The sequence below is a fragment of the Topomyia yanbarensis genome, chromosome 2, assembly GCF_030247195.1.
Source record: "Topomyia yanbarensis strain Yona2022 chromosome 2, ASM3024719v1, whole genome shotgun sequence".
Classification (NCBI taxonomy): domain Eukaryota; kingdom Metazoa; phylum Arthropoda; class Insecta; order Diptera; family Culicidae; genus Topomyia; species Topomyia yanbarensis.
Window position 1 is genome coordinate 94,005,811 of NC_080671.1, and position 23,927 is coordinate 94,029,737.

Genomic DNA, 23,927 nt, shown 5'->3' on the forward strand with positions numbered 1-23,927 from the left:
AAATTCGTTTGCTTGGAGGTTAAATCTCGTGTTTCTCGAATCACGGGAATTCGGGCATTCAGGGAAAAAGATTTTCCGAAAGACTTATGTGCTTCAAAGGAAATTCAGTAGCAAATATTTCAATCTGCAAACCCTTTTAGAGGAACCTGGATATATTTTCCGACCATGTCCCCGAAACCTTTCAATATTATAGAGATCTACTCAATCCGTGAACAGATTGACCTTTCATTTGTTAATAGCTAGACCGTCAATGTAAGGTTTTGCAAACATAAATAAGTTACAGCAAAGCCGATGATTTTTTTTTCGAGAGTTATCCTACTGGAGCTGTAGAGCTACACACAGAAAAAAAATATTGGTAAAAGTAAGAGTGCTCCGCTCTTAGCAAAAAGCAACCAACGCTTACTATTAGGTTGAAAGTAAAACTTTTAAAATAATCAAGAATGATAATCAAAATAAGTTTTCCTTTTAAGCTAGTGAAGAATAGTAATCAAAATAAAAGTTTTATTTTCAAGTGAAAAACTCTTATATTTACTAACATTTTTTTCTGTGTAGGTTCTCGGAAGTGCTCCCTGTCAGGATCACAATGGTAATGACGCCTACTAAAACACTGCTTTAAGCCAATTGTAGCGGGCCGTGATTTTGAATGTGATATTTATTGTACGGTTCAGGTATGTGCGGGCGTAGGGACTTCGTGATCGCGTGTATCATCGCGAAGTGCTCAAGTATTTGTACGTTAACGTGTTCAATCGCGTGCGGGTTTGTGTGTCGCGTGTGCTAACGTGCATGTAAGTTCGCGTGTACAGGTGCTATTTTATAATCGTGTGCCTTTCCCAAATTCGCGTGTGTTCTAGAATGATCGCGAGCGGACCGTGATTCTGGTACTTAAATTTTCGTGTACGGTTCAGATTCTAGAAGAAAGTAGGTTATCTTCCATATCACTCGAGTTCCCAGTCATGTCACCATGGAACGTGTTGTCTAGTGGATATGGGAGTTATTTTTTTCTTAATCGTTTAATTTTTTTGACGTAGGACTACGTCTTTTTTCCGATATAGGGGTGCATTTTGCAAATTCTATAAAAATGGTATGTAAAGAAAAGTGGTCCAATTTTAAACGCATATAATTCAGCCGTCTCAAGAAAAATTTTCTATTTTTTGCGCATATCACCCCGAAATACTTCTAAGAATAGATTTCAATAGATAAACCCAAAGATTTTTGATATCATGGCATTAATAATATTAAAAATGTACAACCTAGTCAAAATATCGCGCATTTACATACGAAGCGATAGCGCTTTCCAAGTCCGGCACAACAGATTTGTGTACTTAGCACTCTACGCTTCTATGAATGACGTCATCATCGACTATTTAAAGAACGGATTTGGCCGGACAAGCTCAGTTGCCTGTTGAACGGAAGGCGGAGCAGATCACTGCGCCGCAGGGTTGCCAAAATTAAATCTGTATTTTTGTCCTAAAAATCTCATACAGATACAGATACTCTTTGGAAAATCTGTGTCGATATCTGTATCGAATCAGTTGAGTCGTTTAACCTTTTGCTGGATTATCTATCGACGATATTAATTCCTGTAATTTAATTTCGTAAAAAGCACTACAAATCGTTCTGATATTTTACATCCAGAAATTTGAAGTTTACCGATGTGCACAATGAAAAAATAATTTTCTTCTTCATTTAATGAATTTATCTAAATTTTTGTTGATATACACTCAGGTTTTTTACGCAGGGGATACAGACCGCGTAAATGAAATCCGCGTAAATTTCAAAATCCACGTAAATGAAAACCGCGTAAATTTTAAAATCCACGTAACTGAAAACTGCGTAAATTTCAAAATCAGCGTAAATTTCGAAATCCGCGAAATTGAAGACCGCGTAAATTTGAGAATCCGCGTTAATGGGAACCTCGTTAATGGATACCGCGTAAATGAAAACCGCGTAAATTTCAAAATCCGCGTGAATGAAAACCGCGTAAATTTCAAAATCCGCACAAAAAAAAAACTGCGTAAAAACCTGAGTGTATAATGTTATATACATTAAGTCGACCAATGTAGCTGTCGAAATTTCGCACAAAATATTTAGAATTAACAAAATCACAGAGCATTACAATTAACGTTTCTGGAAGTAGACTTCAGCCAGGCGTTTGCTGGGTGCTAACCTGAGTGTATTACAAATTTTTACCTATCAGAATGAGCGACCACTCTCAAAAGTTAAGATATATTTTAATTAGGCTGTGCACGCAGACGAAGTCATTAAACTGTGAAGCAAACTTTGTATGTAAGTACGGATCACAGTAAAAGTCATTTTTAAGTCGACTTCGTCAGCGTGCACATCCTAACATAGAGGGCTAAGCTGAGAGAGACACAGAGGAAGTATTACTGAAACTGAAAAAATATTTCTAAAAACAGTTTTTGTAACACCATTTTTCAAAAATCTGTATATCTGTACGCACACGCAAAAATCTATATATCTGCACATACAGATTCTTGGTCTGAAAACGGCTGCAAAATCTGTATAAATACAGATTATTCTGTATTTTTGGTAACCCTGCTGCGCTGTGTGTTTTCACAGCCAGTGTAGCTGAGTTAGAAGTACGTTACACTAGCTGTGCAGGTACGCTACTCAGTTCCGTCCAACACGCGACTGACCTTGTCCGTTCAAACACTATGCTTTCTTTTGTGTTGTGCTCGTTTCCAGCGCACTTTTATGTACAATATCGAACACAATTATTCGTACACAAAATCGCTTGTACATTGGAGCTCCATTTGCAAACACGGTTAACATAGTGTCGTGGTACTAGTTGTCTCTTTCGCTCTGCGGCCGTGGTACCATTCACATATTTGCGTGTGGTCCTGAATGATCGCGCGAGCCGTGAATCTGATACTAAATTTCAAGGTGTGGTTCAGATGCTAGGAGTGAGTGAGTTCTCTCGTTACCAACTGTAGTTCCCGGTCATGTCGCCATGGAACGGTGGATCTGGTAGATATGAGCGTCATTTTTGACTGACCCAGCTGAAGGCGGGTGTAGAATGGCAGTATATTGGTCGAAAAAAGAGATAAAAGGCAATAGATGAGGCATGTAATAGATAAGACAGATACAGCTGAAGTTACGATCATCATATGACAAACATACCATAAGTACTTCAAACACTACTAATACTTGAATAGCCAACCGCTACACGCAGCATATACTTTCTCAATTATCTATTTCCTTCTTGGTTAATGGTTGCTTGTGAGCTGCCAAAGAGGGGAAAAGTATAGAACATTAGCCCTCCCGGCATCCTCGATACACCACTATCGAGGCGTATTGTAATCAACATCTTGAAGCGGGCTTCTTATATAAATCACATCCTGAGTAGTCATAATGATTGGTGGATTATTAACATGAGAACTAATTAACCTCTAGTAGTAGAACTTGGTGCAAATAGAAATTAAAAAGAGCCAAAGCCCTTATATTTAGATTGAATCTGTTGTGGCTTGATGATGCTTTCAATATGCCAATCCCATCAACCTGCGAGAGGATAGTTACAGAAAAGCCGATGATTTGTCGAAAAAATCGACTTTTTTTGTTCGCATTGAAAGCACAAAATATGCAATTTAAATTTAATTTAAAATTCTAAAAAAACAGATCGATCAGTGCATGGGTTGTAGAGATAATCACAAACGCTATAAAAACATGGGCAGTTTTGTTTAAACCATAATAGCCACAACAATGTTCAAATTTTTTACAAAATTTTGTTTTACAAACACTTGTAAATAAATCCAATTCGATACTTCTAAAGTCATTTGCACGAGACTTCATTAATACCACTTTAAACATCACCAAAAACTACCGAACTTTTCAATATTATTTGAATGCGCTTAATCTAAGTGAACTTGAATGCGCTTGAACTAAATGAATATTTTTAGTTACCTGTTAAATAAGTGTAAGCATTTGGTCGGTGTTAAGCCACACCGGACTAAGTCGCAAAACATTAAAAAATGAGTTAATGATAGCACTGGATAAAGAATTTCTTCAGCTACATTCCACTTTTATCAGATTTGAAATATGAAACAATAAACAAGAACTATTGCAATTATTTTCCAATTATATTGTTAAGGGTGCTGTGATTCAAACTTTAAACACGTTTTTCTCGAAATCAATCTTACTCACTTAGTCCGGTCTGACCTAACACCGACCATTTGTAAAATAGCAGTCCTCGTGCTAAAATTTTTGACAAGGAAGTTTTATGCCAATAGTATACTTATTAATATCTTATTATCGCTTAATATCTTTTATCGTAGAATCATTTTCCAAATACATTTTTTCGTGAGCTCATCCACGAAAACAAATTTGAATCTTCTAGGAACCTAGCCGTGGGCTGAAGCCTTGTAGAATTTGAGTCCCAGGATTTGCTTGAAATTCTAATAGACTTCATCGTCGATGAAGACACATCCTTCGAGTTTCGTAAGTACATCGTCGCACACGTTTTTTCGCCAAAGCGTAATCCAAGGGTTAGGCTTGATTTTCCGAGTGATCTTCAACCGCAGTTAACGAGAATATGTAGTAGTTTTATTGTACATTTTAATCACTAGAGCCGCAGTAGGGGAACGCGGGGCAAGTCCGACACCTTAAGCGCAATAATTTTTCTAAAATTCCACAAAGTTCCTAAAATTGTATATTCTGTGCATAATCCTTGTTTAGGTGGTTCTTAACAAAATATAATTTTTTCAGCGTTTCAAAAAATTGAATTCATTAAAAATTGGTTGCCAAAAAATGGAGAAAAATGTCATTTTAAAAACGCTGCGGGCAAGACCGACACCCCAAAGGGGCAAGAGCGACCCCCTTTTGAACTTTCTTTTTGTCCAATTTTTTCCATTAAAAATGTATTGTGTATGTGTGATAACGTGCAATTATATGTATATGAGTATGTGTGATGCAAACGCATACTTTCTGTAGTTTCATCGCGTAGCAAGAGGAAGAGCATTCGAATGCGTGGTGTTATGAATAAATCATGTTTAACGCATGGTTTATATTATGGTACAGGTTTTCTCAAGTAATTCTTTCGAGCTTTATTGCCACTTGTATAGCCATTCTAACGAGGAAGAGCTGTTCTGCAAGCAGATTATATACGCTGTTACTAGGACTCATTCACTTAGAAGTGACGCACGCTTCGTAGTAAGCTATCCGGTCCGTGTTGTGATTTTTCGGAACATTGTTGATCAACAATTCGACGGTCAATGAAATTTTTTCATCAATATCATTTCAAAATCTCATATTAGATTATACTTTTCGTTTCTTTTTGTAATATTATTATGAATCGCGTTCAATTAATTTTTAATTTTTTTGGTCGGCTTGAGACAATACTGATAAATAAATGCAAAAAACGTAGTTTCCGTGTATTTCAATTATTAACATGACGTAATTATAGTATAATTGAACACAACAAATATACCCAGTCGTTTGTATCGAATCAAAAACGAACCCAATTATCTAAACACCGTGTCGGTCTTACCCCACCCAAAAACTGTCGGTCTTGCCCCAACAGCGCCCATTTTTGTTAAATGCTCAATTAACAGTATTGAAATACTCAAACTTATCTTCAATACATACAAATAACGATATGGAGAGTAGAATAGAATGTGTGACAAAACAACTGTTCATTTTCAAAGCTTTTGTGTTATTAAAACCTTAAAAGGTATCAACTAAAAATAACATCCAAAAACGCATCAACTTTGCTTTCGCTTGTTTTGTCTATTTTGTTGACGTTTATAAACCCATATGGCATCGATATGTATCGAAATGCCAAAAATAATCGTACTAATAATATCCTGTCATTATTGTATGATTTAAAATTTGATATCTGGGAAAAGTCGTGGGGTGTCGGGCTTACCCAGGGTGTCGGGCTTCCCCCCAGTTCCCCTACTTTCTGACGGCGCCGGTGGTTGAGTGGTAAGCGTGACCGCCACTCATTCCAGTTGGCCTGCGGTTCGATTCCAGCCGAGGTCGTTGAGATTTGAAAAAATCTGTGGTCACGTCTTCCTTCGGAAGAAAAGTAAAGTCGTTGGTCCCCGGTCCATGAGTTGATGGATCGATATCTAGTCTAGATAGTGGAGTGACCTCTCTGGCGTCGGTAAAGAGGAAGTAAAATCCAACTTCTATACTTACTAACAAATATCCTCCTCCCGTGATACTTGTGGAGTGTGCAGTAGTATATACGGCCTCTAGCAAAAGCAAGTATCGGACTAACAATTCCTTCCCTTTCCTTCCGCGATCTACGTTCGGGCCTGGCCGGCGCCGCCGGTATTGATCAATAAACATTTTAGGATTACCAGGAGTTGCACATTGAAAGATGTTTCGCTACTCCCAAGCATAATTATCTACTTATTCCCTGTGCAACTTCAGCTAGTCCAGATCGATAACGGAGTAGCAGCCAAGGGTGATCGCACAAGCTCAAGCTCACTAGAGCCGCAGTACTTTCTGGATAATCCATCCACCTCCCGAGTCGACGCGGAAAATTTTTTTCTCCTCCTCCATGAGGAATATCTTGGAACGACGTTTGTTTAACGTTTTAAAAAGTTTGCAGTGATGAGCTTAAATTTCCTGATTTCCTCAGTAAAGACTCTGAATGTGGTACCACTGAGTTGAACTTGCCCCTGAAAAATAGATTGACATACTTCGATGGTCAAATGTGATAAGAGTCCGCCGAACTCCTGTTGTGTTATTGATGCATGCTTTATAATGTATGGTAAACTAAAATAGTTGAACAGACTTCGGAAGGAATAATTTACAGCCAGTAGAACTCCATAAGAGAGGAAGCGATGACAATGTGAAGGGCACAGCTGTGGCGCATACAAATTACGAACGCTGATAACAGTAGCGCCTATTCTAAACGGGCAGCTCAGATAACAGAGTCAATCGATATTATGACGAGCTTGGTTACTCTAATGGTGGTAAGATTTTTAAGCCAGTTTGATTGATGATTTATGACGTTGGAACCACACAGCTTTTATTCATAATTCGAGGATGTGATTAAAATAGATAACGTCTTTACGATGTTTTTGATGGTATTTGTTCTGTTACGGTTGAAAATTCATGGGCTGTCCGGTGATTTTTAGGGTGCGATACATATTGGATAATAGCACCGAAAATGTTGCTAGGAGCAAGAATTTAATTTTTGTCCCACCCTAACGAACATTGGCGCGTACAACCTGAATTTTTACTTTGATTTAATATGTATATTTTGACATCAAAGTCGAAATACCCATTTAAGCGCCATTCGTTGTAACTCTAAATAAATAAAAAAATTAGCAGCGTGAAAGTTGTCATCAAACATGATCTTGAAGTGTATTTTTTAAAATATCATATGAACTTTTGGTTGCTTAAGTAGTTCACTGAAAAGTTTTACCGCGTATAACTGTTTCAATTTTAACCTTTTTAGAATAGTTTCACTTTACATAACGTACACGAATCGGTTTTAGCATGTTTTCCAATTTTAAGTGTTATACAAAACATGCGGCAAATTGAGTGTACAAATATGTTAATTGGTAGGTAGTACCCCATAACACTACTCCAAATAAAAGTTCTTCTGGATGAGGATGGAGTAATAAAATTTTCGATTTTTTTTAAATACCTTCTTCAATTCAAGTTGTTTAGGCCCCTACAGAAAATTCTTCACAAAAATATAATGAAGACAAATGTTTAACTAAGTAACACGATTGAACTAAAAATTAGAAAGTTTTAGGTGAAAATCCACAAATGAAATTTCGAAAATGCTCAATATCTCAAAACAAAAGGACAAGCAAAATTTATATCTTCTCAACTGGTGCTCATAATGACATTGTCTAGAACTGTGCATATTTACATATTTCTATCATGCCTAATTAGAATCAGTTGTCACTGGAGATGGAATACTATTTAGATCCAACCAGAATTCCGGTCCATTTTCCGGCTGGGTGATGAATATTGGCGCGATCATTAATAAATCCAATGAAACGTCGAAAAAACGACAACTATATATACTTTTGTCTTATCTGTTAGACGGCTAAGACCGATCACGGACCATCTCGCCACTGATGTTGCTGTAGGATTGTCTCCGGTATGTTTTTCGGTGTGAAGTTGGATGTTTAAATGTGTAGGTTTGCATTTTTAAGAAATAAAACAATATGCTTCAATTCCGCTTCGTTGTTTTCGAAAAGCATTCTGGTTAGAGGTTTGTATTCGAAGACTGCGAATTTCGATATCTGAGCGTTGTATTTCGGGCAGTAGAAATGAAGATGGCTGAGGTAGTCGGTTTCTTTTTCTGATGTCTTGAGATATCAGTCTTAGCGAGGCCGATGGCATTCGAGAGAGTTAGGAAATTGAACTTTGTTTGTGGACCCTGAGTTGGTCGAATAGCTTTTTGATTAACTCTTTCATTCCCAGGATTCCTTGGTGGATTGATATCCATTGCAGAATTATATGCGATTTGTCTTGCTTAAGTGTTTTACGTATTTTCTATGCTATGTAATTTTCTGCGGTCTTAGTTTTGTTCAAAATCAGTTGGTAGACTCCTCGGGAGTCAGTGCATGACCGATTTCTTGTAGTTTTTTGGTTTGACAATTTCAATGGCTTTCACGATTGCCAAAAGCTCAACCATGGTGATTGTGAAGTTAGGGTTAATTTTTTCTGCTACTGTTTCTAGGTCTGTGCTGTCGTAGACTGCTAGAGCGGTCTTCAGCGATGCTTTAGTGGCTTCAGTGTACAGATATTTGTGGTCCGGGCATCGATTTTTCGCTTTTAGGAATTTTCATTTCCAAAATGATCTGTTTCGGGTTGCTGCCCTTCAAGCAGAGTTTCTTTGATTAAACTGGTCATGTCGAGATCGGAAAATTGTCGTCTGCTGGTGAATGCCATTGTTGCAACTTTTGAGTGCATTTGGTAGATTATATAGTCGTATTTCGTTGCGTTTTCTGTGAAGAAAGTTCCGTTCCAGGAGTTTGCTTGAATTGCTCTTTCGATAAATTGTTGTAGTTGGTTGTTGTGGAAGGAGTATTTCAAAATTTCCTTCAGCGTAAGCCATTCTCGTCTGGTGTCCAATGATGTTTGACCGGTTTCGGCTATGACATGGACTGGTATCAACTTCAGTAGGTGCATCGCTCTTCGTTTATGGACGGTTTGGAGCTTTGTTAAGGCCGCACATCCGTAGATTTGTGCTCCGTATTCCAGCCTGTTGCGTACTTAGGCGTTCCCTACCTTGATAAAGGTGCTCGGGTTGTCGACCTGCTGCTTTACGTCTCACGTCTTCTATGTGTTTGCGGCGTGTGAGGGTTCTGTCGACCGTGTATCCTAGGTATCGGTGGGTGTTGGTCAATTCTACCTTCTCCGTGCCAATTTTAATCCTTACACCTCTCGTGTCCCTTCTTGTGAAGCCTATTGCAGAGGATTTCGCCGCGCTGATTTTAAGATTCAGGGCAATAAGCCTTGAAGCAATCAGAGGTAGTTGTTGACTTCTTCGGCGGCTTCTTCGGGGTCTGCCCCCGTTATAACCCCTGAAAATCGTCAGTAAATTCGACCAACTCGCAGTAATCCAGTTTCATTTTGTGTGGCTCGTTGGTGTGGAGGTTGAACAAGGTGTTTCGATGACCAAGTGTTGGCAGCTGAGGTAGGTGTGAAGCCATGAAGTAATGTTATTTGGGATGTTTAGTTTTTGAAGGTTTAACAACAGTTTGCGGAGGTTTACGGAGTCTAAGGCCGAAGCTTACGCAACTTTGGGCGAAGCAGTTTCTTCCGAAAGCCTAATAAGAGATGGCGATGTAAATTCATTAGATAAGTCATCACATTTAATCTTTCGTTGATTACCGTGTTGATTAGTTTGAGGCAGATGTTCTTAATGGCGATGTGTCGACACGAATTGAGATTTGATGGGTGGCCTTTGCTTTTTGGTATAGGTTTCATGAGTAAGGTACGCCATCTCTCGGGGGTTTCTTCGGTGATCCCACGTCGCTTTAGCTGCTAAGCCGACTGTGACCAAGGTCTATCGCTCTGTTGTTATTGCCGACACGCAGGTGGTTGTTCCATCATTTATTAGGATGAATTTTGACTTCGAGCGCGGCGTTCATCGAGGGCAGTACGGTGATTGCGGATCCCAGGTTTTATAATGGCCATTGAAGTCTCCGCCGATTAGTATCTCACCTTCAATGGTTTCCGCTTGCTCGAAGAAATCTTTGATCTCTGTGATTATCTCGCCACAAATATTCCGTCCTGGGGGAATGTAGTCAGATATCACCGAGATTTGGTCAAAACCTTTAATAATTTTTATCCCCACAACTTCCATCGGTAGGATGTCGTCGAAAATCAATAGCTCGTAGTCGAGCGACTGATGAACGAGTATGCCGACGCCACCGCAGCCTTAGTTTCTTCTTGTTGATTCTAGTCTGTAGTGTGCGAGTTTGAATGAGTCATCTTTTTTAGCCATATTTCCTGCAATATGACCACTGATAAGCTTGACGTGCTCTTCTCATACAAACCATCAGCAAAGACTTAACGAGTATTGTAAAGGTCGTTATTCAACATCTGGATTCTATTGTTGGAAGGAGATTCTTCGTCCCTGTGAAGTGCGTATAAAAACTTCTGCTTATCGATCCAGCCCTTTTTGGCCCTTCATGAAAATTGTTTGTTAGCAAATTTTGACTTTGCAGTTAAAAGCAACTGCAGCCACTGTCGTAGCCCTTGCACTGATGGTGGGTTCACATCACCATCATTTTTCTTACAGCATGGCCCCTTTAACGGAGTTTTCACTGAGAAAGTGCGCAAGCTCCAAGCTGATGTCGGTTGGTCTGAGGCTCTAGACAAAGACAAATATTGTGTTTCTGGATTTTGAGCTTTTTACACTTCACTTTGCTGATTGACGGGTGATGGCTATATTCGTCTAGTATCTCTTCGATGTCTTGGCCGATCTCCATTAGTAACTGGTCTCTGTCTAGTTCTGTCTTTGCTATTTGGATCCTCGTCACAATTTTGCTGTGGAAGTTTTGTAGGGCTATCCGCCATCGTTTGACTCGCGCTTCCGCAAAAAATTCCTGTCTCAGTCGTGAGATAATTCTGTGGCTCTGAATAGGTTTTCAACGCATCTATCGTTGTTTTCGTTGTGTACATCGGGTGTGGTAGCTTTAGTGTGATGTCCGGGGGATTCGATATCTTGTTCCTGACTTTCTGTTTGTCGGCTGATGGAGTTCTATAGGTTGCATGTCGCTGTTCTCCTAGTGTAGCGAAGGATTCTGCTCCTCCGGCATCTTCTCTCAGCAGGTCACTCTACCCTGGGGTAATAGGATTCCGCCTTCTGAAACGGATTTGGTTTGGAGTGAATTTTTGTGTGTCTTTGCATTACGGGACCTTCCGGATCGTTCGCTTTGTGTCCTCGCTTGCAATTTGTGTAATTGGGGTGTTTCCGTGGTCGTAACGCCAACAGTCTGATGTGGAATATATACAATTCTGCCCTGAAACAGCAGCCGTACAGTTTTATTCTGTCGGGTATTTGTTGTCGTTCAACCGCATCTTTTACGTTGTATGTATCTACCAGTTCCTTATTATCACCCCGTCTCTTTACTCGTTGGAGCTTGAGCACAGGGAAGTATGCCTCGATGTTGTCCATCATCCCTTCTTCTTTAAAGTTTAACGGTACTCCTCTGACGAATATGAGGTTGGGTTCTTGTTTTTGTAATCGTCTATAAGGAGGTTTGCGTAGTTCAGCTTCAGCATTCTAAGCCGTTTTTCATCCTCAGTGTCGATCTTGAACCAACTTTACAATCTCTATGAAGTCGTTGAATCCTTTGCCTTTGAAGATCTTGTCTAAGTGGGATGAATGGTTTGGGTGGTTCTTGTCGGTTTCGATTAATTTTGAAGACGACTGGCGTGGATTTGGTGGCCTTAGGTAAATTAGAGGCTGCTCCAAGAGACAAAATAGCACGAGCGTCAATTTAAAAGGAAACGGAATACACTATTTTCTGCACGTTCTTTTCTCTTTATATGTCACGCTTATAATTGGCACTCCTCGAATTTACGATGTCTATCTGAAATTCGCAAAAAATCTTTAAATCCACCTGAGCATGGAAACACGCTTCGACTATTCGCGCTTAATCTCCGATTGTGTAATCCCGGCGAAAACTTTGCCAAGACACCATTCTTCTATCATGCCTCATTAAAAACCCCATAGTAAATTTGACAGTTCATAAATTTCCCAGTCGACCGACGAAATCGGGTGCTTCGAGGTCGACAGATTAATTGACCGACTAAGTTGGGTTTCGTCGATGAAATTTTTTTGTCACCATTTCAATATAACTGATTCTAATTAGAATCGGTTGTGACACGAACTGGAATACTATTTAAATCCAACCAGAATTCGTGCTCATTTTCCAGTTGGACTTAGTGAGTTGAAGGTTTTATTGGAAACGCGTCGCTCATGCTTTTTGATACCGCGAGAAAATTCGGTGCAATCCTTAATAAATCCAAAGAAACATCAAAAAATGTGCAACGGCATTTTAATAAGATGGCAAAAATGGTTCTTCCAAAGATTTAGGTTTTCGTAGGTTTTGTTTTCACTACTAAATTTATTATCTAATCCCATAAAAAAGGAATGAGATGAATTGCGCGTCGTATATGTGTGATCAAAAATTGTCGTGTGATCAAAAATCTCCTTTGGAAAAGCACGGGCAATAGACCGAGATACTAAGCTTCAATTACGTTGAAAGTACTACGATTTTGTAATGCAATTAAATACGATACTATATTATAGACTATTTTGAAAAGTTTTCCGCAATGTTTAGAAAACATTGCACATCAAAAGGTTAATTTTAGTGTGTAGTTAGAATGCGATCTTAATATGTTATATCGACCAAACATCCGGACATCACAATAAACTTACCCGGCAACGGCTTCACAATTTTGGATCTTCCGCTGCTAATATCCTCCGCTTGTTCCATGATGGGCCCGAACATGTTATTGAACTCCTCTTCCGCTTCATCCTAGAACGTACGAAACGTAACAATAACACAGAGCCACTAGTGATTAGTTTGTTTCGCTAAACCTTTCACATACCTTAATGAAACGCAGATTTTTCTCCATCAACGATGAATCCGCGTCGAGATAGGTAGCCTTTGACCTGGACATTGTTGAAAAACAATGCTATTTCGACGAAAGCACCAACTTTTTCTTGCACAACACAACAAAGCACCACAAAAATGTGATTATTCAGCGTTTTCAGTCTGGAATGAAATTGAAGTTGAACACGGTTGTCAAAGTTCGGCTAATGTTCGGTTTCCCCGTTGCGATAGTGTCTGTGAGTGAACAGAAATGAATTTTGTTTACTTTTTGTACCGGTCCGCTATCAGTTTCGAGAAAAATCTATGCACACAATCAAGCTGTCTGTGGGAGGTCATTGAACTAACAACTACCGTACGTGCTACCGTTTCAACTAACCACACCATTTTATTTGATTTCAGTTAGAAAGAAAGAGCAAAACGGGAAGACATTGGAAGAATCGCAACCACATCTGTGTGTAGGTGCAGTACGCAACCTCAGTACGGCTCACTTGTTGCTCGCATTTCCGAACTCAACACGAAGTAGGTCGGCACTCGCGGTTCATTCTGGCTAGCTGACACATCGCACTTTGACAGTCAAAATGGATGCGCATCCGATGGACGAATTCTGTGGCTCTAGATTTTGGGTAAGTTTCGGTGTTAAATTCGTTTGAAATGAATCGAATTTTTTGTAAAAATGTTATTTAGTTAGTGCATTGTGAAATCGATATATTAATGTTTAGAAAATTTGTTTTCTAAATTGGATTTTCGACAAAAAGGTTTTCTTTTATCAGATCCGTCAGATCATGTGTGGAAATGTGAAACAACCGAGTGAATTAGTCACGGGGGGTTCGTCTAGTGAGTGAATTAAGCATTTTGTGAGTGAATCGCAACGGCACCGACTTGTTTTTGTTTTGATTCACACAATCTTGCCCCCATCAGCTGTTTTCAATAAACCTAGAGCCGGTTTATTGAGCAATAATTTTTTTATAACTTGATTCGCAATGTATACAATTGCATAGCTTCATGATTTTATTTTTTTTTTCCAGGACAATAACCTAACATGGTACACCAACGACCCCGATTTGACACCTTGTTTCCAGCAGACGGTGCTGGTATGGGCTCCATGCGCATTTCTTTGGGTGTTTTCCCTCATCGAACTGTACTACCTTCGCAACAGTCGGAATCGCAACGTTCCTTGGAGTGTAATAAACGTATCGAAACTGGTCGTGATCAGTGTACTGCTAGTACTTACCCTGGTAGATCTAATCAAGGCAATCTCAACGGAGGGCGAGGTAGCCCCAGTTTACTTCTACACGCCAACCATAAAAATAGCAAGTTTTGTAAGTTTATAATCACTTTCGAAGTGTGGCCAATATGATACTAACATTTATTTTTCAGGCCTTTGTTGCGGCATTAGTATACTTGAATAAATTCTACGGTATGCGGACGTCCGGTCTACTGTTCCTATTCTGGTTCCTTCTTACGTTATGTAGTATACCACGCTGTCGAACCGAAGCTCGAGCATACCAGAATCGAATGGAATCCGATTCGTGGGCCGAATACCACTTCGTTAGCTTTGTGATTTTCTTCATCTGCTCATGTGTAATGTTTGTGCTAAACTTCTTTATTGATCGACCTGCACAGCTTTCCAAGTACGAAGCTACGGATAGAGACTGCCCAGAGTTGTCAGCAACATTCCCCTCGCGACTAGTTTTTGGTTGGTTTGATAAACTTGCCTGGACTGGTTTCAAAAAACCGCTTGTGCATGAAGATCTTTGGAACATGAAACCGGAAGATTCATCCAAAGAAATTTCTCCGTTGTTCATGAAATATTGGAACCAAACTCTAGAGAAGACCTACAAAACACACGAAATCAATGATGTTACAAGTACGGCTAGTTATAAAAAGCAGTCTTGTCGAGTTGATTTCAAGACAACCAAAACAAAGAAAATAGCATCAATCCTGCCAGCTTTAGTGAAAGCCTTTGGTCGAACGTTCGCTTTCGGGTCTTTCCTGAAACTGGCACAAGATCTGCTGACGTTTGCATCGCCGCAGATATTGCGATTGATAATTAATTTCGTGAGTGGAGACGAACCATTATGGAGGGGTGTTTTCTATGCAATCTTATTGTTTGTCGTGGCCGCCATGCAGACACTCTTCCTGGCACAATATTTCAACCGTATGTTCTTCGTTGGATTCCGGATTCGAACTGCGCTAATTAGTGCCATCTATCGAAAGGCGCTGATCATCTCTAACAGTGCTAGAAAAGGGACAACGGTTGGTGAAATCGTTAATCTGATGGCAGTCGATGCCCAGAGGTTTATGGATCTGACAACGTACATAAATATGCTGTGGAGTGCCCCTATGCAGATTGCACTTGCTTTATTTTTCCTGTGGGAAATACTCGGACCGTCGGTGCTGGCCGGACTTGCCGTTATGATTATTCTGATTCCCGTCAACGGTGTTATCGCGAACAAAATCAAGACGCTGCAAATCAAGCAGATGAAAAATAAGGACGAACGAGTGAAGCTCATGAATGAGGTTCTTAGCGGAATTAAGGTAAGGTGTTAGTTAATAGAATTTTAATACGATCTCTTGCTAATTGGAATTATTTTAGGTGTTGAAATTGTACGCTTGGGAACCAAGCTTCGAGCAGCAGATTCTGCGCATACGTGACAAAGAGGTCAAAGTACTTAAATCGGCAGCTTACCTCAACGCAGGAACATCGTTCATTTGGTCATGTGCTCCGTTTCTGGTAATGTATACAATATGATACGAACTTTTTTCAAATTAAGCAATCTCTTCCTCTAAAAAATTAAAAAAAAACATCTAAAAGGTATCGCTAGTCACATTCTCAGTGTATGTCCTGTCCGATGACAGTCACGTGTTGACGCCAGTGACTGCGTTTGTCTGCTTGACGCTGTTCGATATCCTCAAACTGCCATTGGTGCTCCTTCCAATGTTGGTCGTTTACATTGTAGAGGTACACAGATCAGAATTTATTTTTGTTTCTTCGCTTATATATGAGTGTCTTCACTACTTTTCCGCTTTTTAGTTTTCATTAGAGGAAGAGTCACATGCAACACCCAACACATTTGTAATAATCCATTCTAACCGTTTTTTTTTGTTTTATTTTTCACTAAACCCTCAACGCATCCAACCTTCATCAATCAACGCAACAGGTGTCACTGGTCACTTTTGCAACCTATGTCCTGGTGGATGAAAATAACGTCCTGAATGCTACGACCGCTTTCGTTTCACTAGCACTATTCAACATTCTTCGATTTCCACTCTCGATGTTGCCTATGCTCATCTCTAACTTGGTGCAAGTAAGTGGCCTTTTAGAATAGATAGTATAGATGTGAACACAACTTAATATTTTATAGCTTTTCAAACTTGAGACATAGGCTAGAGAGCTATTTTAATGTGCCGGATAGCGCAAGTTTGATGTTTAACATACATAACATGTCTGTAATGTAGGTTGAACACGTTCAACATGAATCGTGCGTATGATTAGTATTGTGTGAATTTAGGGTTTTCTAGAGCTTTTTAAGATTATTTGTGCTTTTTGAATATTAGCTTGCATATACCGCTGCGGTATACGGACTGGCATTCGAAGGGCAAATCTGGTTCGGCAAGAGAAACAGCAATTGCTCAATGTGCTGTACATGTCCGGGGTCTATTACACAACCTTGTAGTGAATAATTATTCGATTATTGGCCTAATACATCGTTAGAGTGACGGACCAGAAACACTGTACCGCAGAGTGGGCGAGAGAGGTTAAAAGAACGTTTGGTAGATCGAAAAAAAATGTTGACAAGCAGATGAAGATCTGTCACTACTACAGACAGGATTGCAGAAAGTTTGCGATGATAGAAAACACGAATCATAGAACTAAAGAAGACCCGAGCAAAGTCCAACATCAAAATTACAGCAAATAGACAACATAGATCGCGATCCACCAGTTTTGATAGCCTGTTGATGTAACTGTGGGCAGTCATCAAAGATAGTGCTTTTACTAACTGCAATAGTTCACACTATGGATCGATATAACAAGCCACATGAGTGCCGTGTGTTGCTCGATAGCGGTTCTCAGGTAAATTTCGTGTCCGAGAAAATGGTAGACGTCCTTGGGTTCCCGAAGAAACGAGCCAATGTTGCAATTACGGGCATAAACGCCTTGAGTTTATGCAGAATATTCCAGTCGAGGAACGTGAAAAGCAGCTCACCTTGCACGAATATGGCGCCAACGAAGCAGTAAGGATTATTGGCTTACTTCTCATCGCTCATCAACATCAACAATTGTCAACGTCGGCTCGACCAGCGACCAAACGGATCAGCTACTCCGAGATTACAAGGTTTTTCGATCCATTGGGATTATTCTCTCCGGTGATTGTGGTCGCGCTAAGATTTTGATGCAGCAGCTATGGAAGACCAACGCAGTATGGGATGACAATTCCAACAAAAATGGCGCCTTTTGCAAGAATCACTGCCTCACCTAAAGTTAACGAGTTATTATATTAATTTAGGTGCCACGATGTGTGACTTTTCCGAATGCTGTGGCTTACGAACTTCATGGGTTTGCTGATGCTTCTGCCGTTGGGTATGGTGCCTGTCTTTACGTGTGCAGTATTTATGCCGATGGTTCGGTACAATTGAAACTACTCAGCAGCAAATCAAAGCTTGCACCACTGCATGAGGTAACATTCCCGAAGAAGGAATTGTGTGCTGCTGTACTGTCAACACGCCTATTGGATAAGGTATTACAAGCCATGCAGATGACGTTCCGAGAAATAGCGCTCTGGCCCGGCCAGAGAAGCTTGCTGACCGTCTGCAAGTTTTCGTGCGTGGCAGAGATCCAGAGAACCACTGGAAACTACAAGTGGTGCTGGTTGCTCAAATCATTGTTTACCCAAAGTGAAAGAATGTTTACAGTGTAATGTATTTATCTTGGCTCCCACCTTTTTTATTTACAGTCGCTAGCTTGAATTTCTTGACATTGTAAGCCGGAAGATCGAAGGAGTGATAAAAAAACTTAATAAATATTCACGCAGTTAAGACGTGTTTTTACGTTTATACAAATACAGTCCACTGACTCTTTTTTCGCACTGAGTTATCCGATGAACATTTGGACCTTCGATCCGGATATCGTGCTAGTGTGACAAAAGTGACCAATTGATTCCAGTTCGTGCGCGTAACGGGAAAATAATGATTTTCGCAGAGATTTCGGCTGACGAAAAGTTTGTGATATTGCGACGCGTTCCGTCGTAGATAAATAAAGAAAGAACTTTGATATGCAGTTAAGGTCTGCAAGTGTGAAAAAGACGCTGTTTCCTGGTTCCCCGCTTTTTGCTTTGAGAAGCGCAAAAGTGTTGCATACTCCCGTGCTGAGTGTGGAAGAGCAGAAAAAACAGCAGGAAATTCGTGAAACGGAATACAAGATGGCTGAATCGATCAATGCGCTCGTTCAATGCTGTGCTGCGACTAAGGGAAAAGTTGAGCGAATTCGTAGAGCAATTGATGGCGCAGGTAACGATAGTGGAAGGTTCAGTATTCATGGATTGAACTTATATTTGAAAACCATTGATTCTGCGTATATAGAATACAATGATTTCCAAAATCGGATATATTTGTCGCACCCATCCAAACGAACTGAATTCGAGACTGGGTTTGTGGAATTCGAAGAGCTGTACGAATATGTTCGCATTGAGCTCAGTAAGATGATTCAAAATCATGAAGACGAGCAAAAGGCAACTGGTATGGCAGCTGCAATGCAAAGAGAGCAACAGATGCTGAAGTTTTCACTGACTGAGGAAGGAAATCGGCCTAGCACTAGTGGATATCAACCGGGCAGCGTTCAAGCTCGAATTCCATCGCTTCTACTGCAGAATACTCCTCTACCCACGTTTGACGGACGATATGAAAACTGGTTCAAGTTCAAGGCCATGTTTTGCGATATTATCGACCGATGCACCAATGATTCCCCTGCTACTAAGTTGCATTTTTGGACAAGGCTCAAGGTGCGATCGATCTGCAAACTCTAAACGACAACAACTACGAGGGAGCCTGGAAAATTTTGACGGAGAGATTTGAAAATTTACCGATGGTTATCCATGGTCATATTACCAAGTTGTTGAATTTGAAACCTATGGTTAAGGAGTCGTTTCAGGAATTGAAAACGCTGGTTGACGATTGCGAGAAACGGGTGGACTCTTTGGAGTTTCACAAGTTAAACATGGATAAAATGGCTGAGGCTATTATTGTGACGCTTTTAACATCCAAGCTCGACCCTGATACACGAAAGTGTTGGGAAACGACAATTGAACACGGCAAATTACCGGAGTACAAGGACACAATTGCCTTTCTTCGAAAACGCAGCTATGTACTAGAGCGCTGTGAAATGGCAGCCAGTCTGAAGCAGACTAGAGGAGGAGCTGCGACAACTAAGACTGCCCCCGTTTTTAATAAGGTGCATTCGGTGGTGGTACAGAAAAATGAACATCATTGTCCGGTATGTGAATTGAATCATGTAGAAATGTGTGAAGACTTCAAGAAATTAAGTATCGCTGCGAGATATAACAAAGCGAAACAAGCTGCTTTGTGCTTTTCGTGTTTAAGGAAGGGTCATCGCACAGCGAACTGTCGATCCAGTCAAGCTTGTTCAACGTGCTCGAAGAAACATCATTCTTTGATGCACCCCGAGGAACGGAAACTAGAATCATCAAACCTACCACCTACAGAATTGAAATCTGGTGGTGCCGAACTAACGGCCGCAAAGTGTACGCTACCTGATATAGTTTATGTGAACACATCTGTGAAAAGGCAGGTGCTCTTGGCAACTGCGGTCGTTCACGTGCTTGATTCTTGCGTTATGCTACATAATTGTGCGCTGCTGGATTCCGGCGCGATGGCTAATTTTGTGTCGGAGAGAATGATCGATTTGCTTGGTCTGCGCAAGGAGTGCGTTGAAATTCCGGTTATCAGTGTGAATGGCATGAAAACGTTAGTAAAGTTCAAAGCACATGCCATAGTGAAGTCCAGAACAATGGAATATGAATTTGGTTTGGATTACCTGATAATACCGAAGGTATTATCAGGTAATCCAAACCAAAGAAAGATCGACATCGTAAATTGGCCGATACCTAACGGTGTGGTGTTGGCTGACCGGAATTTCAATAAGACGAGTCGCATAGATATGTTGATCGGCGCAGAAGTTTTTTATGGGCTGCTACTAGCAGGTAAGATTAGAATGTCCGATGATTTGCCGTTGCTGCAGGAAAGCGTGCTGGGCTGGCTTATAGCTGGAGCAGTAGCTGATGTGACGCCGGTTCAAACCGCTCGAGTCTGTCAAGTAACGCCATCTGTTGATCTGGAAGATGACCTCTCTGAGTTAGTGAAGCGCTTCTGGGCCATTGATGAACAAGTAGAAGAAACGTTTTTTTCAGATGACGGCTGCGAGGAGCATTTTAAGCAAACTCATATTCGTACAAAGGATGGCAGATACGTGGTGATGCTTCCTTTTCGAACGAACGTGACTGATCTGGGAGAGTCCCGGAAACAAGCTGAACGAAGATTCGAACTATTGGAAAGAAGACTGGATAATTGTCCTGATTTGAAACGAATGTATGGAGAATTTATCGACGAGTATGTGGTCCTCGGCCACTGTGTCAGAATCGAACGTAATAAAGATTTTGCTTACTATCTTCCCCACCACTGTGTATTGAAGCCAGACAGTTCGTCAACAAAGCTGAGGGTCGTGTTCGATGCATCGGCGAAGAGCGACACTGGTTTGTCTTTGAATGACGTAATGAAGGTTGGGCCAACAGTGCAAAGCAGTTTTTTTGACATCATACTCCGATTTAGAACCTTCAAATACTCTTTCACAGCTGATGTACCAAAGATATACAGACAAATTCTGGTGAATGCAGCTCACACTTGTTATCAACGCATTTTGTGGAGAAAAGTAAGGTCCGATCTGTTGAGTGAATTTGAATTGAAAACGGTGACCTACGGTACGGCAGCTGCACCATATTTAGCTACTCGCTCTCTGCTCCAGCTAGCTAACGACGAAGAAAGGGAATATCCTTCAGCTAGTGTTGAATTGAAGAAATCTTTCTACATTGACGATGTTTTGTCGGGTGCAAACACATTGGTCGAAGCGAAGAAATTGCGAGGCGATCTAGTGAAACTGTTAGCTAAAGGAGGATTCGAGCTTCACAAATGGTGTGCCAATGATGATGAACTGCTTGAAGGCATTCCTCTGGAAGCTCGAGAGAAGCAGATGGCGTTTGTAAATGGAGTAATAAAAACGCTCGGATTATACTGGAATCCGACCAGTGATGAATTTATGTTCCGTGTTAGGGCGATTGATGATGATCTAAAACTGCCAACTAAGCGACAAGTGCTATCTGAAACAGCGAAGCTGTTCGATCCCTTAGGGCTTTTGGCACCGATAATTGTTATCCCGAAGCTTATTATGCAACAACTGTGGGTCGAGAAAATCGATTGGGATGAAACGATTCCTTCAACACTATTTGAACGTTGGAATCGCTTTCGATCAGAGCTGTGTGGTATCAGCAACGCGAAGATTGAAAGAAGAGTGACAGTCGACGACACCGTGAAGATAGAACTACACGGCTTTGCAGACGCATCCACAATAGCCTATGGATGTTGTATTTATCTACGAAGCCTAAAGTTTGATGGAACCGCGGAAACTTATCTGTAGTAGGTCTAGAGTAGCGCCATTAAAGGAAACACAACGTGGAGAGGCACCAGATGCGAAACCTTGTGAAATGACAGTCCCACGACTGGAGCTATGTGCTGCACTGCTCTTAGCACGGCAAATGAAAGCAGTTCGAGAAGCGTTGGCCGTAGATGCCAGCCAAGTAATGATGTGGTCAGATTCGATGATCGTACTTTCATGGCTACAAAAAACGAAACAAGACACGTCAGTATTCGTTCGTAATCATGTTGCGAAGATTCAAATGTTTACCTCCACTTCCACATGGCACCATATTCCAACAAAACAGAATCCAGCAGATGTGGTGTCGCGCGGTTTATTTCCAACGGAGTTGATGGATAGTATATTATGGTGGAAGGGTCCACCGTTCCTGCAGATCACTGAGTACGACGAGAAATTTGTTACCGCTTATTTGTCTACTGAAGCACAGGTAATAGCTTGTTCGACAGCTGCCATTGCTATTCCAGAGAATCGAGCTTATGATGTGATTTTAGCGACAAGTAATTTTCGACGACTACAACGTGTTTTCGGCTACATAGCGAAATTTATCTTCAACTGTAGAAGCAGAAGGATGGAAAGGCGTACTTGCGAGCGACTTGACAGTTACGATTTGAGAGAAGCTTAAAGGATCATGGTAATTTGTGTTCAACGTGTTGTATACGTAGAGGAAATCCATTGTATCCAGAAGGATAAACCAGTAAAGGGTAAGCTGCGAAACCTTAATCCAATGCTTGATAACAATATTTTGCGAGTGGGAGGCCGAATCCGGCACTCTGACCTTCCCAAGGACCAGAAGCATCCGATGATACTACCAGAAAAAAACCATTTTACGGAATTGTTAGTAGACGCTTTGCATCGTGAACACTTACATGTCGGATTGAATGGTTTACTAGCCATTATCCGCCAGAAGTATTGGCCAGTTAATGCGAAAAGACCTATTCATTGTGTAATGAAACGATGCGTGACGTGCTTTCGAGCGAAACCAAAAACCCTTGAGCAATATATGGGAGATTTGCCGAGTTGTCGTTTAAAAGCCGCGGCACCGTTTATCCGAACCGGTGTTGATTATGCAGGACCATTTTATCTTAAGCAAGGGCGAGGAAAGGCTGCAATGAAGGCGTACGTTAGTTTGTTCGTATGCATGTCTATGAAAGCAATCCATCTAGAACTAGTGACTTCCCTTACTACAGACGGATTTCTGGCTGCATTGCACAGATTCGTCGGTCGTCGTGGCAACGTTTTAGAAATGTTTTCCGACAATGGAACGAATTTCACTGGCGCTTGTAAGGATTTGATTGAACTCAGACAACTATTGAATTCGCAAGCTTTGCAAGGGCGAATCGACGAGTTTTGCCAACTACGAGGAATTTTATGGCGGTTCAACCCTCCCAAGGCGCCGCATCAGGGTGGACTTTGGGAGTCTAATGTGAAGTCAATGAAGAATCATCTCTACAAATCGCTTTCTGAAAGTTACATGACGTACGAAGAAATGAACACTCTCTTAATTCAGATTGAAGCAATTCTCAATTCGCGACCGCTGATTCCGATGAATGATGATCCCTTTGACTACGAAGCTCTCAGTCCTGGACATTTTTTGATAGGTCGGGAACTGACAGCTGTTGCAGAACCTTTTTTTGACGGACTAAAGGACGGCGTAGTATCCAGGTACCAGTTGGTGCAAAAACGGAAACAATGTTTTTGAAGACGCTGGTCGAATGAGTATGTTACGACTCTGCAAAAGAGAAGCAAGTGGACGAAGGAGCCCGCTTTGTTACGCCCAGGCCTACTGGTAATCCTAAAGGAGGACAATGTACCTCCCCAAATGTGGAAATTGGGTCGCATTTCTGAAACACACCCGGGAAAGGACGGCGTGACACGAGTTGTGACTATACGAACTAGTCGGGGAACGTATCGAAGACCTACTACGGAGATAGCTGTATTACCGATTCCAGACAACGATTCCGCGATACCTGCAGAGGAAAATTGAGGCGTCTGCCTCACCCCGCGGTGAATGGTTGCTCAAATCATTGTTTACCCAAAGTGAAATAATGTTTACAGTGTAATGTATTTATCTTGGTTCCCACCTTTTTTATTTACAGTCGCTAGCTTGAATTTCTTGACACTGTAAGCCGGAAGATCGA

The 23,927-nt window shown here is 40.8% G+C and overlaps 2 protein-coding genes across 7 annotated transcripts in view; one reads left to right on the top strand and one right to left on the bottom strand.

Annotated features, from left to right (window-relative positions):
- LOC131678862 (PIH1 domain-containing protein 1) overlaps window positions 1–13,252 on the bottom strand; it is a 30,099-nt gene extending 16,847 nt beyond the window's left edge. Inside the window, exons 1-2 of the mRNA XM_058959278.1 lie at window positions 13,063–13,252; window positions 12,890–12,989 (exon numbers count right to left, since the gene is read on the bottom strand). Of these exons, the coding sequence (XP_058815261.1) occupies window positions 12,890–12,989; window positions 13,063–13,134 (172 nt within the window). The 5' untranslated portion in view covers window positions 13,135–13,252. The remainder of the gene's footprint in view (window positions 1–12,889; window positions 12,990–13,062) is intronic.
- LOC131678860 (multidrug resistance-associated protein 1) overlaps window positions 1–23,927 on the top strand; it is a 58,595-nt gene that overhangs the window by 2,893 nt on the left and 31,775 nt on the right. For 5 of the 6 annotated variants that reach the window (XM_058959271.1, XM_058959276.1, XM_058959273.1 and 2 more), the window contains 5 exons: window positions 13,467–13,690; window positions 14,093–14,386; window positions 14,445–15,605; window positions 15,664–15,801; window positions 16,229–16,375. In XM_058959271.1, the coding sequence (XP_058815254.1) occupies window positions 13,646–13,690; window positions 14,093–14,386; window positions 14,445–15,605; window positions 15,664–15,801; window positions 16,229–16,375 (1,785 nt within the window). In that variant the 5' untranslated portion in view covers window positions 13,467–13,645. Of the gene's footprint in view, window positions 1–13,466; window positions 13,691–14,092; window positions 14,387–14,444; window positions 15,606–15,663; window positions 15,802–15,882; window positions 16,030–16,228; window positions 16,376–23,927 lie in introns of those variants that run through there. The other variant, XM_058959272.1, reaches the window with a different exon arrangement.